Consider the following 15,880-nt stretch of genomic DNA (forward strand, 5'->3'; position numbering starts at 1 on the left):
ATTTTTGTTAGTTTAGTTAGGAAGGAAATAGTTGTGGAAAGTAGGCTGTTGCTGAAGTACCTTTTAATTTCTACATTGGCTGTTTGGCTCTCAAAAAGAAATAAATCTCTTCAAAAAGAAACAGATGCAGCCTGGTGTCAGCCTTGCCAGAGGTGACTCCGACATTCCATGATTACCTCTGTCCTTAACGTGAGTACTGTCTGTCTTCAGAAACATTTGCACTGATTATGCTATAGATTTGCTTGCTTTCAGTATTGGTGTGGAATATACACTGGTGTGGAATATATTTATGGAGCCCATTGTCTTTTTAATACTGATGTAATTGCTATGCTGGGTTACAGAAACAGTATGAAATTGAGCTGGTTTGAGTTTGGCCTTTGTATATGTTTTGGAAAGAATGTGAAACGTAGCTATGACAATTTAAAAGTGTGGTGCATGTATTTTTCAGTGCACTGAGGTTTGTACTCAGCTTTTGTATATGGGACTTCAGTGTCCAAATATGCTCTAATAGAGGGGTTTGACCATTTTAAAAATGTAACTTTTCTAATGGGAGTGCAAGTGCTTATGATTAGATTACATTATTCTGATTGTCTCCCTTGTAATTTAAGGTATTTGGGAACCTTGTTAACCTGGAAGGGGAACAGTATGTGTTTGTATTATTTGATCTTGCAAAGAAAGTACATTTTTACTAGAAGAAAAAAAGTTTTATGAGGAATGTTAATGCTGTTCTTACAATACAGGTTATGATTCTGAATTCTATTGTGAAATATGAGGAGTTTACTGTATATTTCTGGGCTCATACCTTAAAAACTGAGATAAACCGATAACACTACACAATTATGTTACATTTTAATGTTAGCTAAATCGCAAAACCTTGAAAAATTCCACTGTTTTGAAGATGCCAGTAGTAACATCTGGTTTCAGTTTAAATTTTTTTATTCAGTGATGTTAGTTACTGTGAGTTTTGCTTTAAAAACAATGATTGCAGTAGATATGGTTGCAAACAGGGGGTGATTTTGGGGGGTTTGTTTGTTGTGGGGGTTTTTTGTTTGTGGGTCTGGGGTTTTCTTGGTCCCGTTGTCCACCCCACCTCCTACCCCCCTGGTGTTACCTTTATCTGAAATAACATTTCAAAGAAATCCCTAATTTACTGCCGTGCTAATTTCCTGCTAAGTATATGGATCTGGTTTTATAAACAAGTTTGAAAAGTATTTGCTGTTTCTTCACAGGATATTTGTGACAGGAAAAAGACGTGGATTGAATGTTCTTTCTCTTGAACACTAAAATATTCACAATTGATAGTGAAAGGGAAGTTCACCTTAAAGTAGGACTTTTTACAGGAAAATCCCATAGTCTATTGAGGGGACAAAAACAAACAACATATGTTGAATCAGTTAACGGATGAGCCTTCCAGTTCTGTGACTGTTTACGCCAGTGACCTCTGATCCTCTGAAGTATTGAGCAGTGTCTGCTCCCATTTGAAGGGAAGTGAGTGTGCTCAGAACTATGGTATGAATTCTGTTCATATTTGCAGGCTTTCCTAAACAAAAAAGGCCAGTGCTTTAGTTCAGTAAAATTGAAGAGCTGATCAGAATACTTGTGTACAGGTACCTTGCTCTGAGTGATTTAGAAGAGCAAATCTACCTGATGGGAACTGGTAGTAGCACCTGGAAATTCCTTCTCATATTCCAGTTGTATTCATGGTACATTTCTACATGAGGAATAGAGAGAGGAGTTGAAACAGTTTCAGAGCTATGCAAAATAAGGAGATTCTGTCTGGATATCTGCATCGCTGTCTAAAGGCAGAAGTTTGATTACCAGAGGATCCAGTACATGTTACTTCACTAGCCAAGTTCTTGTAGGTTTACTGCATATTGCAGTTACACCTGTTGTGAGAAGTGAGCTAAAAGTTAACACCAGGCTATGTTTGTTTTATTCCTAATGCCAGGCTGTGTTTGTTTTATTCATGAGCTATAGGTTTTATTTTATGAGTTTGTAGTTTACTCCTGTTACTGTTTAGAAATAGTGCTCTGAAATGTATTTTATTTCAGCTTAATATTTTTAGGTTCTGTATGGATATTTTTATGTGATGGTTTTCCTAATTGTTAGATTTACAAACAGTACGGTTCAGGCCGTACCAGACAGGTTTTTTCTTTGTACTTATTCCACTGGGAGAAGAATTAAATTTGCGTCTTTAAATATGAAACACACCAAAGTGACTTGTCTGCATGGGATTTGTACACCTCTTGTTAAACACTTCGCTGTTCTTAAGTCAGTTAAAAACTGTATCCTCAGAACAGTCTATAGCTGAGCAGACAATTACAAGGAAGTGATATTTGGATGACAAGGAAGTTGATACTCCCTTATTTTTCACCTCCCCCAGCTGGCAGAGGGTACTTCCTTATTTTAAATTTGTACTGTTTGCTACCATTGTCTTTTTGGTGACTTCAGAGCTGTGATTGTTACAGTTCTGAACTGTAGTATATAGTGTGGTTATATGCAAACTAATGTCACATCTCAAGTCTGTAAAACTCACTAAATAGTGCATTGTAAGCTGGTTTTCGTGGTAGTGCAGCTGGATATACTTGCACAGACAGTTTGTACAGAGATGTGCATTTACATGTAAGGGATGGAGATGTAACTTGGTAAGAAATGACTGTGTCCTGCAAAGCAGTGAATGCAGGCTTATTGCACCAGAATGAGCAGCAAAGCTGGTGGAACTTTTCTTCTGAATTTGTGATGTAGGGCATCTAGGTGTTCTGTAATAATATTCCGTTGGCAAAGCCTTTAGCTCTCCCCTATCATCTCCTCTGTACCTTGCCCTTGTTGTGTTACCTTCAGAGTAATAATCTCCTCTTCTCAGGGAACCATTCTGCTTTGTAACGTCAATACCATTCCCTTCTTTCCTTGAGCACGCTGCTCCATGTTCATTCTCTTAGTGTTTGGAGAGGAAAAAAAAAGCAGTGCATACTGTGCTTGTTAAATTCAATGCCAGACTGGCCAGAACAGAAACTTAACCCCCTCTCTGAAGAAGTTGGCAGTAGGTAAGATCTCTGTTTTTAGAAAACAGATCCTTTAGAATTGGAAAATAGATTGTTACATATGCAAGAACTGGCAAGTGGCAGAGCAGTTTGCTCATTCAGTCTCCTGTGAATACATTTTTAATAGTACTTTGGAAGTATCTATAGAGAGGCATTAACAAGTCTTTAAAGTTTTCAGTAGTTTCACTGGTGGATTGTTTAGTCATACAGTAAAATATTCGTGTTGTACATTGAGTGTCAAACCATGTAATGATCTTTTCTGAGGAACAAAGTGATTCTTTACACAATTTTTCAGAAATCGGACTTTTGCCAGATACTTTGTTGTTGCAGATTTTCTGCATACTGATGTTAGTCATGCAGTTAATGCTCTGGTTTTACACAGGACTGCTTCACGTGAAAGCCTCACAAGGCTATTGGTCATACAGTGAATTCAGTGTTCTGCTGCTTCACTGACGTGTAGCCCCACTGATTTATACTCTGTGTGTAAAGTGTTCCTCTGAAGGTGGGAATTTTCTCAGGTGTTTCTTACAATGAGTAACAGCATCTCTATGCAATGTACAAGCACTGATACTTTTTTACTGTGATGCTTATCAGACTGAATGTCATTTATGGTTACACTTCAGTTCTTCCTAGCTCCTCTTGCAGGTGACATAAGTAAGGTTAAAATCTACTTATATTTCTGTCTGTTTATTAACAGCACACGGTCACTCCCAGAAGTCTCAGGAAGTGTCTGATTTCTAGCTTGGCTATGGTGAAAATAAGATTTCTTGGTGTTTAGGAGAATGGACACAATTATGTCCTTTGTATAAAGAGAATGGTTTAAACAGTCAATTATGCTCTCGGAGGGACGGAGAGGAGAATCAAAAGAATTGAGATAAGAACAAGTAACTAAGGTATAACACAAATCACTACTGCTACCACCAATGATAATAATGATAGAGGAAATAACAAGGGAAGAGAATACAACACCTCACCACCCGCTGACCGATGTGATACCTCCTCCAACCCTGCAGTTAGCCCTTCCGGCTCACTCCCAGTTACATCCTGGGCATGACGTGCTGTGGTATGGAATACCTCTTTGGTCAGTTTGGGTCAGGTGTCCTGTCTCTGCTTCCTAGCTTCCCCTCCTCCCTGGCAGAGCATGAGGTCACAAAGTCCTTGCCAAACCAAAACATCTCTATCAGCTCTGTTCCCGAGCCGAAAGTCAAAACACTGCACTGCACCAGCTACCAAGGAGGAGAAACATGACTGCTACTGCTGTGTTAAAGTGGCAGTAGTCTCTGTGTTAAAGTGGCAGCTATTTTAAATACTTGGAAACATTGATTTGTGGTCTGCTGTTGTCTTGGACAGAGCTGTTTGAAAACAGCTTGATGTGCATTAAAGTGGGAATTGAAGTAGAATTAAGTGAAGAATTACTGTTTCAGAATTAAGCTTTGGTTCAAGTGCAGGGAAGACTCAAATATTTTAAATATCGCTATAAAAAGCATATGTGGAAAAATGTGGTTACTTTGGTTTTTTTTCATATTTTCCTCTCTATTAAATGTTTAATGAGACTAAGGGGCTCTTTGAAAGTTGAGTGGATTCTGATCCAGTTTTCAAAGTAGGATTTCCTTGTTTATGTTTTATGTATGCTTGTGTTTTACAAACAGGGGTGTATGGTTAATGATACCTGCTTTATATGTGTACATACATTTGTTTTTCTCAAGTAGCTGTGGTACAGAAGACTCTTCCATTTGCTTGGGGCAGAGTATCTTGCCTTCATGCTAACTTGTAAGTAGAGATGCTAGAGCTCATACTTACCCACAGTGAACAGCCCTGTTCATTGATAAGCACAACATGAAAAGCCTGTGAAAGGCAGCAGAGAGGAAGGATGCCTGTAATTGTCTTCTGGCTGCTATGCACTGTGCTGGTAGAACTTCCTGAGGAGGAGATGATGCATTTAGAAAACAGCCTTCCCTGTGGGGTGAAGCAGGGCTGAGCCTGCCATGGGAAGACAGAGCAGGAGCCCCCTGAGAAAAACGGAAAGCAGACCCATAGGTAAAGTTGTGCAAAATTGAATTTCTCTTTACTGAAGTTTGCATCCTGATACAGTGAGGTAAATACACTGAGTTCATATGAGCATACCCATCTATTAACTGAAGAATTCTGAGGGTGGTTCATAAACTGGCCAAACAGGAGTTGTTGAGGTGCCCTCTGACAGCACATTGCTTTCCTTTGTTGTCTTTCCGCTGGTGTTCATTGTCTCAGCTGTGAATGGTTTTGGTCAACTTGCTCTGCTGGTAAAAAACTAATGCTATTAAAACCTAGTCCTTAGGCCAACTGATATATCCAGTGGCATGAGTGAGCTGGAAAGCATTGCTGTAATTGCTGATGCCAATCTTTGATGTCTTTCAGTTGATGTGCTAATCTCCAGATGCAGAACTTGATTCTATTCTGGTTCTGGCTGCTCATGCCAAAAGCAGTCACAAATGTTTCTATTCCTGTTCTGTCAGTGGCAGATTCCTGTCCTTTCCTGGAAAATGAATGTGTCTGTCACACCTATGAAGTTGTTAGCTGCCAAACAAGACATCCCCTACTGCCAGACCTGACTTTCCATCAAAAGTTTCCAAAGCAGTTCCTTTGCTGCTGGTCCGAGGAGATCTTTAAAGGGAAAAGCACAGACTTTGTATTTCTCTTCCTCAATTGTGGCTTTCCATTTTTAGCTTCATTTTAGAAACCTGCCTTGCTGTATACCTTGTTTTACAGCATGACTAGATCTCCAGTGGTTCAGTACTGTTGAGTTTTTTGCCGACTTTATCAGGTAAATGTTTCTTTAATCATGGAAACTGACTTTTAAAAATCTAAGTTGACAGTGGTATTGCTTATTAAGAATGTATATAAGTGTTTAACAGGCAAATAGATTTTTCATATTACATTCATGATATGAATTTATTCATTCCTTAGAGCAAAATAGTCTTTCATCTGGCTGAAAGTAATTTTTTATGTAACTTTATTTTCCTTTTGCACATTAAGCACTTCAGGTCTGTGTTTCTAACAGTTTCTCACTTAAATATTGTCAAACTGCAACATACAGTTTATTGTTAACACCAATGTCTTAGTTTTTGCTACCAAAATGGCTCCATGTCCTGAAGGTCAGCCCAAAGATAGTTTTCAGAAGTTCTATTTAGAAATTAATGTCTCCAAAAGAGTAGAACATTTTCTTCATACTATCTTGCTTGTAAAATCTATACTGAGCTTTTAATAAGAAATTAAGATGCAAAGTGCTGTTCAGTTTATGTATATGAACCTGTAAATTTTTTTATCTTAATCTGAGTACCTCTGCTTTATTTCCAGTGCAGCGATGGCTTTTGATGCTGCTGCTCTGAGCTCTCATGTCTGTTAATCTTGTGGTCCATAAAGTGCTTAGCCTATTAAGTTTGCTCACAGCCACATTTTTCCCCTGCTCTTAACTTTAATGCATAGATAGTTTTTAAAGGGAGTGAGGTATAATTTGCAGATTAGTCTGGAAGCTACATTCCAGAACTTGTAGAAAGCAGAAAATGAAGACACTTTGTTTCGTTCTTGATATAGAATAAGCTCTTTGTTGTTAATGTAAAACTAACAGGATGTTTAAAAAAATTAAACTACTGCTTATCTGGAAGCAGTTCTTTACTGCCTGTTAGGAAGAAGCACACTGCAACTGCAAGGAAAACAAAAAGACCAGAAGACCAAATTGATAATTATAAAGACAGGCTGGGAGAGAGAGAAGTGTTAATAAGTTCAGACAGTAAAATAGAAGAGCTATTATCCTAGGATAGAAAAGGAAGCTGGAATGCAAACAGATAGAGACAAAGGTACAGATCAAAACTAATTAGGCACTGAAGAGGTTTCAGAGGTCAAAGAAACTGAAATGTACTGTCAGAAGTAGATCAGCTTAGCATATATTCTAATTTAAATACTATTTTATAACCTAATTTTCTTAAAGGGAAAAGTATAATGGTAACTTCTCACTAACATACTTGTCTGATTATGATTGCCTTGATTTTTAATGTAGCATCTCAAGTTTCTGTAGAAACACTGTCAGGTTTTGGTTGTTGGTTTGTTTTTTTTTTGTGGGGTTTTTAATTTTTTTTTTGAGAGGGTGGGTTGTTTTGGGGATATTTTTTACTTGTTTTGTTGTTTTTTTTTTGTTTTCTGTTTTTTTTTTTTTTGGGGGGGGGGGGGTATTCTTTTTTTTTTCTTTTTTTTCCATAAATGAATACTTGGAGTCATCCAGATTGGACCGGGCTTTGAGCTACCTGATCCAGCTGAAGGTGTCCCTGCCCATGACAGGTGGTTGGAACTGGCTGAGATTTAAGATCCCTTCCATCCCGAACCATTCTGTGATTCTATGGAAATGTTGAATAATTTGACCTGAATTCAGGCCTATTTAACAATAACAAAAAACCTCAAACAAAAAAAAGGCAAGAATTCAGGTATTTCTGATAGAAGATTTTGATAAAAATATGTGAAGTAGTCACTTCGGAATTATTTGTAAGTTAAAATATTTAACCTTATGAATAGCACTGGGTCTTTGTTTTCTGCAGCACTGCTGTTATAGGAAGGTAAGACGTTATGTGGAATTCACCCTATCATTTAAATTTATCCGTAGTTCTGATTCATTTGAGAGACCCTCATGAGCTTTAATTGAGAAAATAAGAACTGTGATCAGTGTTGAGTTGTATTATCAGCTGCATTTTTCTCAGATTATTGTAGACTTAGAGTTTCTGGTTTAGTAATTTGTTGCTTTTCCATAAAAGATAATAAAATACAACATTTCTATCCACAAATGCATTGGGGCTTTTTTTGATGCCAAGTGTTCTGGGTTTTTTTCCTTTAACAACACCTGATTCCTGCTTTCCTGTGCTGTGAACACATTCTTTGTGGACTCTCATTAGGGCCTGGTATGTATTTCCTTATCCTGGACTACCTAAGTGTTCAGGATTTAGAGAGCAAAATATGGAATTGTGCTTTTTATCTCCCGCTCACTGAATTGGAGTTTACGCTGGAGAGGCTATGCAGCCTGGAGAACAAAAAATTTGGAAAATACCCTAATCTTGTGCCAGTGCTTCAGAACTGCAAATGAGATCGCTTGGGTAACTGCAGACTAAAATTGTGGTCAGGTAAATGTGTGGGAACAGTGATGTACCGTTGATGTGAAAGAGGAAAAAAAAGATGGATTGTAATGTTAAGTGTTGTGATTTCAAATAAAATATTTTAATTAATGATGTATCTTAAAGATACAGCAGATGTAAGTAATTATATTAAGCAAGATGGGTTGCTTTAGACTTGTAAGTTGATGTAGTTCTGTGTTTAATATGATTCTGAAGGCTTTCAACTGCGTTCTCTGGAGATCATCAAAACAGGGGTCACTGAAATAGAGGCTAATTAGCAGTCTGATGTTGGTTTGGTAAACCGGTGTTTATTGTAAAGGAACTATTTACTCAAGCAGATTTCTTTTTTAGAAGGAGGTGATACCACAATCCTAGCTTTTAATGCAGAAAGGCTTTCCAAAGGTGTAAAATCTGGGAACATCTAACCCTTTAAAAATCTCAGTCTGGGTTAATGCCTTTTATTTGAAACTCCTATATATACAAATTTCTTAAGTAGCTGCTGATAGCTTTAGATAGACTAAGGATGGGGTATTTATGCTGTAGCATCCCTCTATGTTCTTATTGGTTCTTGAAGTTTGTTTGGGTGAAAAAAGAGTGTCCATAAGAGGGAGAGGGCAAATCTTGAGTTTAACCTAGGAAAGACTGTGTTGCCTTTGTTGCAGATTTGATTCAACTTGGCTCCTTGCTTTGATGTTCAGTTGCTGTTATTGTATAGCTTCCTGCTGTTTGCAAAAACCTGATAAGCTTAAGACTACGTACCTGAAGTATTTGTAACATTGATCTGTGGCTCCAGTAAATAATCTGGAAGCAGAATTTAGGGAGGTAGTATTTATTTTGGAATAGTCTATACTGACCTACTACAAACATTCCATCAAGTGTCAGATTTGTTTGTTCATGATGCAGAGACTTTGGACTTCATTCCAGCTTTTGAGTGGGCAGTTTCTACTTAAGGCCACCATCCATTAGTTGGCATTAATCAGTTTAAAAATAGTCAGCTGCAGTTTTAATAAAGAAGCTTTTTACAAAAAATGGCCTGCTCAGCTGGTGTGGGGAGCTATTAGGCAAACAGTGATATATATTTGCCTTGGAATATTGAGAACATGGTTTACTATCAAGGTAGTACATTGCCAGATACTGTAGGATGTGTTCTTTTTTTAATTGCCTTTAGCTGACCTTTGGTTAATGCAGTTTTTACTTTCCTTATAAAGGAGCCAGCCAAATTAATACTGATAAATTTATTTTGAAATTCCAAGCTTAAATGTTATTGCAGTTATTTGGTTCATTGTCTGGTCTGTACAGTATTGCCTGATCTTTTTGTGCCGCTTTTTCCATTCAAGATACTGCTTGGCTTGTATCTCAGTGCATTAATTTGATTTTATTTGTAGCAGTGTGGAAGATTTTCTGCTTGTTTTCCTGGATGAAAGGGAAACTTTCTGTTTAATCAAGGCCCAGAGCTCAAACATGGATGCTTCTGGGGAGAAGTTCAAAGGACCACAAGTATATTGGTGACTTGCCTCTAGAAGCCTTTTTGAAAAGGCCATTCGTTTCTGCTTATTTATTGGTGTTGCTTTTATCCTTTGCTCACTTATCTCAGTGTCATTATGGGGCAGCTAAGGTGATTTTTGTGACTGCAGACTTTGATGCACTGGTTTGTTGATTGTAGAGAGCTTGAAAAGTCGTGAAGCTGATGTGTTGGCTTATATTTTCTGTCTGTTAATTGAGAGCTCTGTTTTACAGTACATACATGACTTGGAGAATTGAAGAGACATCATCAGTATGTCAAATTTAATCCAAGGAGTCAATGTTTATGCGAGGGTTTATTAGAGCGATTTTGTTTGGAATACAGATCTGTAGGTTTTTATTTTTTTAGGCATCCATAAGACAGTTTTCAAAAAATGTTTTGATACTTCTTGAATTAATTTTTATTATTGTTCATACTGAGTGCTTTGTTCTAAGATGGTGCATATGTTTACTGATGGAGAAAGTCACTGGACAGACTGATGTTGTGAAGCTGTTTCACTCTTTAAAACAGAGCGTACTACTCCTCGTTTTAATTCTAGTAAATGTGGACTAATGGCGCACTCAATTAGGATTTTCATTGTTTATCTATGAGATCATGAGTAGTTTCACAGATGTTGGTGATGGTGGAGGAGCTGGCCTAATGTAAAGGTCTGCAGAGTGGGGAGGATAGCTAATGGGCTTTACTTTTTTTTATCACACTGGATTTACTCCATTCAGATTGTTCTGTGTATGTCCTGCATACAGGGAGGGAACAAATTACTTCTTTCCCTAGAGGAGCGATGGGATAATCCTACCAAGCTGACTTTCCACAGAGCATACTGTTTCCAGAATCAGATGAAGAGGAGGAATTGAGGAAAGGAAGAGGTTTTGGCACTCAGTCAATGATTAAATACTTCTAGGAAAGCATGAGGGGAGACCAGCATGGCAAATGTACTCACTTTGTCCCATTCGAGTTTCACATTAGTAGCAGAGAATTAATTTTGACCACTAGAGTCCTTTTTTGTTGGAAGAAAATATTTGGAAAACCATCCTCTCTGGTTACATGTTTGGAAACATAAATAATGTGGTGTTCCCTAATGCTAATGAAACCTTAGCAGCAAATGAAAGCTTTGTGGACTAAAGAGCCTAAGTAGGACAGCAAAGGCTTTGTTCTGCTGAGCACTGGAGGAAGTCAGTTCTTCCTAATGGTATTAGATGTTGACTTCGTGCCAAAAGCACCTTTTGGAAACTTCCTTTGGATGCCAGGTTAATGTTGCCAGAGTAATGACAGAAGTGAGTGGAATATAAAAAAGACTTCTGGAGATTGATGATGTATTCTAATGCAACAGCAACAGTATATCGATATATCAGTATATCAATATATATCAATATGCAACAGCAGTTTGACACCACAGCACAACAGTCTCCCTCTTTCCATATAGAATAAAATAGTTAAGGTTGGAAAAGACCTTAAGATCATCTAGTTCCAACCCCTCTGCCATCCTCATGCCCTCCTCTGGACTTGTTCCAACAGTTCCATGTCCTTTTTATGTTGAGGACACCAGAACTGCACACAATACTCCAGGTGAGGTCTCACAAGAGCAGAGTAGAGGAGCAGGATCACCTCCTTCGACCTGCTGGTCATGCTCCTTTTGATGCAGCCCAGGATACGGTTGGCTTTCTGGGCTGCAAGCGCACACTGAAGCCAGCTCATGTTCATTTTCTCATCGACCAGCACCCCCAAGTCCTTCTCCGCAGGGCTGCTCTGAATCTCTTCTCTGCCCAACCTGTAGCTGTGCCTGGGATTGCTCCGACCCAGGTGTAGGACCTTGCACTTGGCATGGTTAAACTTCATGAGGTTGGTATCAGCCCACCTCATAAGCGTGTCGAGGTCCCTCTGGATGGCATTCCTTCCCTCCAGGGTATCAACCGAACCACACAGCTTGGTGTCATCGGCAAACTTGCTGAGGGCACCCTCAATCCCACTGTCCATGTCAGCGACGAAGATGTTGAACAACATGTTGAACATATGCAGATAATGTATATGCAACTTCTAAAAACAATAGGATGTCACTTTTATCAAAGATACTTAGGATGGAAATGTGCAGTTGATGCAAAGTGGGCACATCAGAACAATATGAGATAGAGGCCCGGGTTTCTGAAATACATTCGGATCTTGTCTTTAGTTCCTCTCCTTGTCTCTTGGCTGTTTCTGATTAAATGAGTCAGGGAAAGCAGTTGTGGGTTTGGAGAGAGTGATGGCAGAGGCAGGAGCACATGATTAGTAGTGTTAACAGGATGGGCACTTTTGGTGGGCAGTACTTGTATGCTATTGAATTGAAGTGTTAAAGGCAGTAGTGGCCATGGTTGTTAGCCCATGGTGTCAGATAGTAAGAGTCACAAGGCAAGACTTAAAAGCAGCCTTAATCTCGTTATGTTCTTTTTTAGTCTTGTTGGTTGTATATAGCTGTGTTGGTATCTCTTTTAGTTGGATACGTTGTCCTTGAGTCTTAAGCCTTGCAGCATTTTATGACATACTTCTTAATTTGACTTCAGATCATTCTACTGCATTTTGGAATTGAACTTAAATTGATACACTGAAGGTCAGTGTAGTTCATGAGGTTCAGTGAAGTTACTGAATCTGCAAGACAGTTTCTGGTAAAGATGCCTCATGTTTTTTGTCTAAATTAAACTTTGCCTTTAAATGCTTTCTTTAGCTTTTTTGTTTCCTTTTTCTTATTTTGATTTTTACATTTACTAAGAAGCTGTATTTGGATTATAGCGCAGACAGGACAGACTGTTGCAGTTGCTTGTCATTTTGGATTACTAAGTAACTGTTAAGAAGAAGTACTGTAAATGCAGCGGCAAGCTGAAAATACTTGATTTTTTTCTTGATTTTTTTTTTTTTTTTTTTTTTCCGATGCCTCAGACTTTTTAGCATAAACTACAAATATGTGCTAGGCTGAAAGTGTTTCCTAGGCTGCATTTTATACCTATATTCATTCCTGCCTGGTCTCTAGCCCCCATATTTCTATTTGCTTTTTGAATGTTCAGCTTATCCTAATTAGCGCGCCCTTCACCTGTTGTTCAGTATAGAATATAGTGAAAGATTGGTTTTGAAAATGACTTAATGTGCTAAAAATCCCCAGACTTTTAGGCAGCATGGTTTATTTTTGTCTGTTTCCCTGGTTTGTTTTGTGCCTTTGCTTAACTATAACTTTCTTAATGACTAAGGACAGGTTCGCTTTCTTTGGAATCTCTTGGTAGAGCTGATCACAGACTGTGTAGATAGAATTGATTTAATGAATGTTTTTCAGATGCAGGCTACACCCAACTCAGCCATGCAGCTATAATGCTAATTTTTTTTCAGTGGGAAATCATAAGAATGAAAGTAATTTTTTGTAGCCAATCAAATCACTATTTCTTGTGGGTTAGAGCTGCCACACTTTGTGGAAGTATCTCTTACCTAATACTGATCTTTGGTTTTATCTTTGTTGTCTTGGAGGTAGAAATCAACTTTTGAATGAAAGGAGTTTTAGGGAGGAAAAAACACATTTGCATTGTGAAAGTGATCAAAGACTGTATACAATTTAAAATACAAGTATTTGGAGCTGTTTTTACAGAAGGGTGTAGATACAAGAAGGTGTAGAAAGCCTGCACATACAGCTTAATGTTCTGCTGTACGACTGATTTATAACCTGAATAACTTCTATCCAGGTAACAAGCATTTCCTCACAGCACATAGATAAATTATAAGTCCTTTCTGGTGCTACTGTGATTCTTAACTAACTTTGGATAATTCTGTTTCTTTGGTTTTAAAGGATCAGTTCGATAACTTGGACAAGCACACACAATGGGGCATTGACTTCTTGGAGAAATATGCAAAATTTGTAAAAGAAAGGATAGAAATTGAGCAAAACTATGCAAAACAACTCAGGTAAGGATTCTTTTCTTCTTAAAGAGTCTTGGCTGTTACGTAAAATCACTGTGCCTGATGATGGGCAAATATGTAATGTTGTGATTAATGACCATTTTTAATCTACAGAGTGAATTAGATCACTTGTTCTTTTCATGACAGACAAGTTTTTCTTTACCAGTCCAAAACAGAAAGTTCTCTTTGGGTGTGCGCTTACTTGCTTGCTTGGTTTTGTCTTATTTCCTTCCCACCCGCCCTTCGTATGTTTGAACTGCAAAGGTTTAAGACTTAAATTTTAATATTCAAAACCATAATATTATTTTTCCACTACTGGCATATTTGCTGCAAAGTACATTACCCATATCCGCATTTTTATGCGTGTGTGTGTGTTCAACCAGCTTCAAGCCTCTGCTGCTAATTAATTTCTCATGTTGAGCTGGCAAGAGCCCCGCTACATTGTGTTATGAAATCTAGTTGAAATCCTGGAGTAGAACTTGAGAAAGCAGCAGATCTTCCTGTCCTGAAAGCACACCCTTTCCGTAGTTGGTCTTGTCCCTTTGGGTGAGACTGTAACCCAACCACCCTTTATCTTGCGTCTCCAGTTTGCTTTCTGTTGGTGCCAAGTGAAACATCTTTTAGGTCCAGTAGGAATTTCCCCTCAGGGATCACAAAAGGATCATACAAGAAGAGCAGTAGCAGTGAAGTGACAGAGAAGAACATTCTTCAGAATAAAATAGGATTTATTTTTACCAAAAAGTGCACATAGTGCAAAGAACAAGATTTAAATAAGACACTCTTGTGAACTTGGCCTTCACTGTAACCTTTGCTGTCTTGGATTCCTTTGGGGATTCAGCTGAAACTGCTGCCTAGCCCTTGTGAGACTGAAACTGATAGCAGCTTCCCTCCCGTGGTGTTTTCCATAGTCTCATCATTGGCAGACTAGGCTGTCATCAGATACAGAGTTGAGGAATCCTCCTCACAAATGCAGTAATGAGGCTCATGGCCGATGGTGTGGATGGTCTCTGTTAGGCTGCTTATTTCCTTTTTGATTTCAGTTTCCTTTGATATGGTTGTGTATATTCACGCAACATAATAACCTGTTACTTTGCTGAAGGAATTTTGTTCTTAAAAGGAAGGAAATAAATACCACTTTTCCAACTCTGGTGTAGAAAAACTCTAGGAGGTAAAGGAAAGCTTGAAGCATGCACAGCAGCAGTGAACAGTCCAATTTTGACTTGTTTTCAGTTGTCTGTTTAAAAACGGAATTTATATGGGCCTACCCAGATCTTTTCCTTAAATATCATGAACAAATGCCTTTTTTCTTAATTATATTTAAAGGTTCATTCTACAGCTCTCAAGATGAGGCACCAGATTATTCCTTCGGGATTTGACTAAAAATAGGAAGTCTTTTCTGTTCAGCATTTTATTCTTCTGGGTAAAACTGTTGACTTTGAGAAAAGTGTCTTTCAAAACTGAGAGTTCTGTCAAGTTCCCCTTCTGTGAGATGACTGGACTGACTGTCCATGTGCAGTAAGTATGATGTTTTGGGAAGCACAGGCCTTGCTGCACACATGTTGTACAGTGCATGAATGCACTTCCTGCCTGCTGCCAACAAGGATCTGGACAGCACACACACCAGTGGGTGACTGATTTTCTGCCAGTAGACCAATTCAAGAAGCTACTCTTTGATATTCTAGCCTATGTGTTTCTTGTTTAGTAGTGAAATGTCTTGTGATGTGATTTCAGCCATCATTGCTCTGGAGGACACTCGCTGTTTTCAGCCATGTAAAACAGTTTTGAGACCCCAGGGGCACACTGAGATCAAGCAAAATTCTTCACCTCTAGAAGAGTTAGCTGTCCTGCAGCTTGCTCCTGAGGAGTTCTGAGACAGAAGATCTTGGGGATGGATTATGGTTCTGGTGAACTTTAATGCTGGCAGCATTAAAGTGAGATAGATACTAATATCTCTGATAGGAATTTCTAGTTTATCATAATTTTCTTTCCTTTTGTAATGAAATGCAATCTGAAAAATAGTGTTGAGAATATATTCATAATTACCCTTATAACTGAGATGTATTATATGCTTGTTTAGCAGATGTATGAACAGTACAGTGGGTGGTTATCTTTTTGGTAGTTCTGCAGCTCTCTTAGTACTTGGATGGGAGGCCAAGAAGAAACAAGTTTAATGAGGGAGGTAGTGCTAGTGCTGTATGGTGGTACTTTTTCTTCAGTCTTGGTCTCAGTCTCGGGCCATGATCATTCTGTTGAGATTATTTATGGATTTTATCCTC

General features: G+C 38.3%; 1 protein-coding gene across 3 annotated transcripts in view; it reads left to right on the top strand.

Moving 5' to 3' along the window:
* The window catches only part of FNBP1L (formin binding protein 1 like), a 58,567-nt gene that overhangs the window by 16,350 nt on the left and 26,337 nt on the right, over positions 1–15,880 (top strand). For all 3 annotated transcript variants that reach the window (XM_057428993.1, XM_057428994.1, XM_057428995.1), the window contains exon 2: positions 13,495–13,610. In XM_057428993.1, coding sequence (XP_057284976.1) covers positions 13,495–13,610 — 116 coding nt within the window. The remainder of the gene's footprint in view (positions 1–13,494; positions 13,611–15,880) is intronic.

This window comes from Pezoporus wallicus, unplaced genomic scaffold (genome assembly GCF_028554395.1).
Source record: "Pezoporus wallicus isolate ANWC-B61680 ecotype Strahan unplaced genomic scaffold, APGP_CSIRO_Pwel_v1 contig_593, whole genome shotgun sequence".
Classification (NCBI taxonomy): domain Eukaryota; kingdom Metazoa; phylum Chordata; class Aves; order Psittaciformes; family Psittacidae; genus Pezoporus; species Pezoporus wallicus.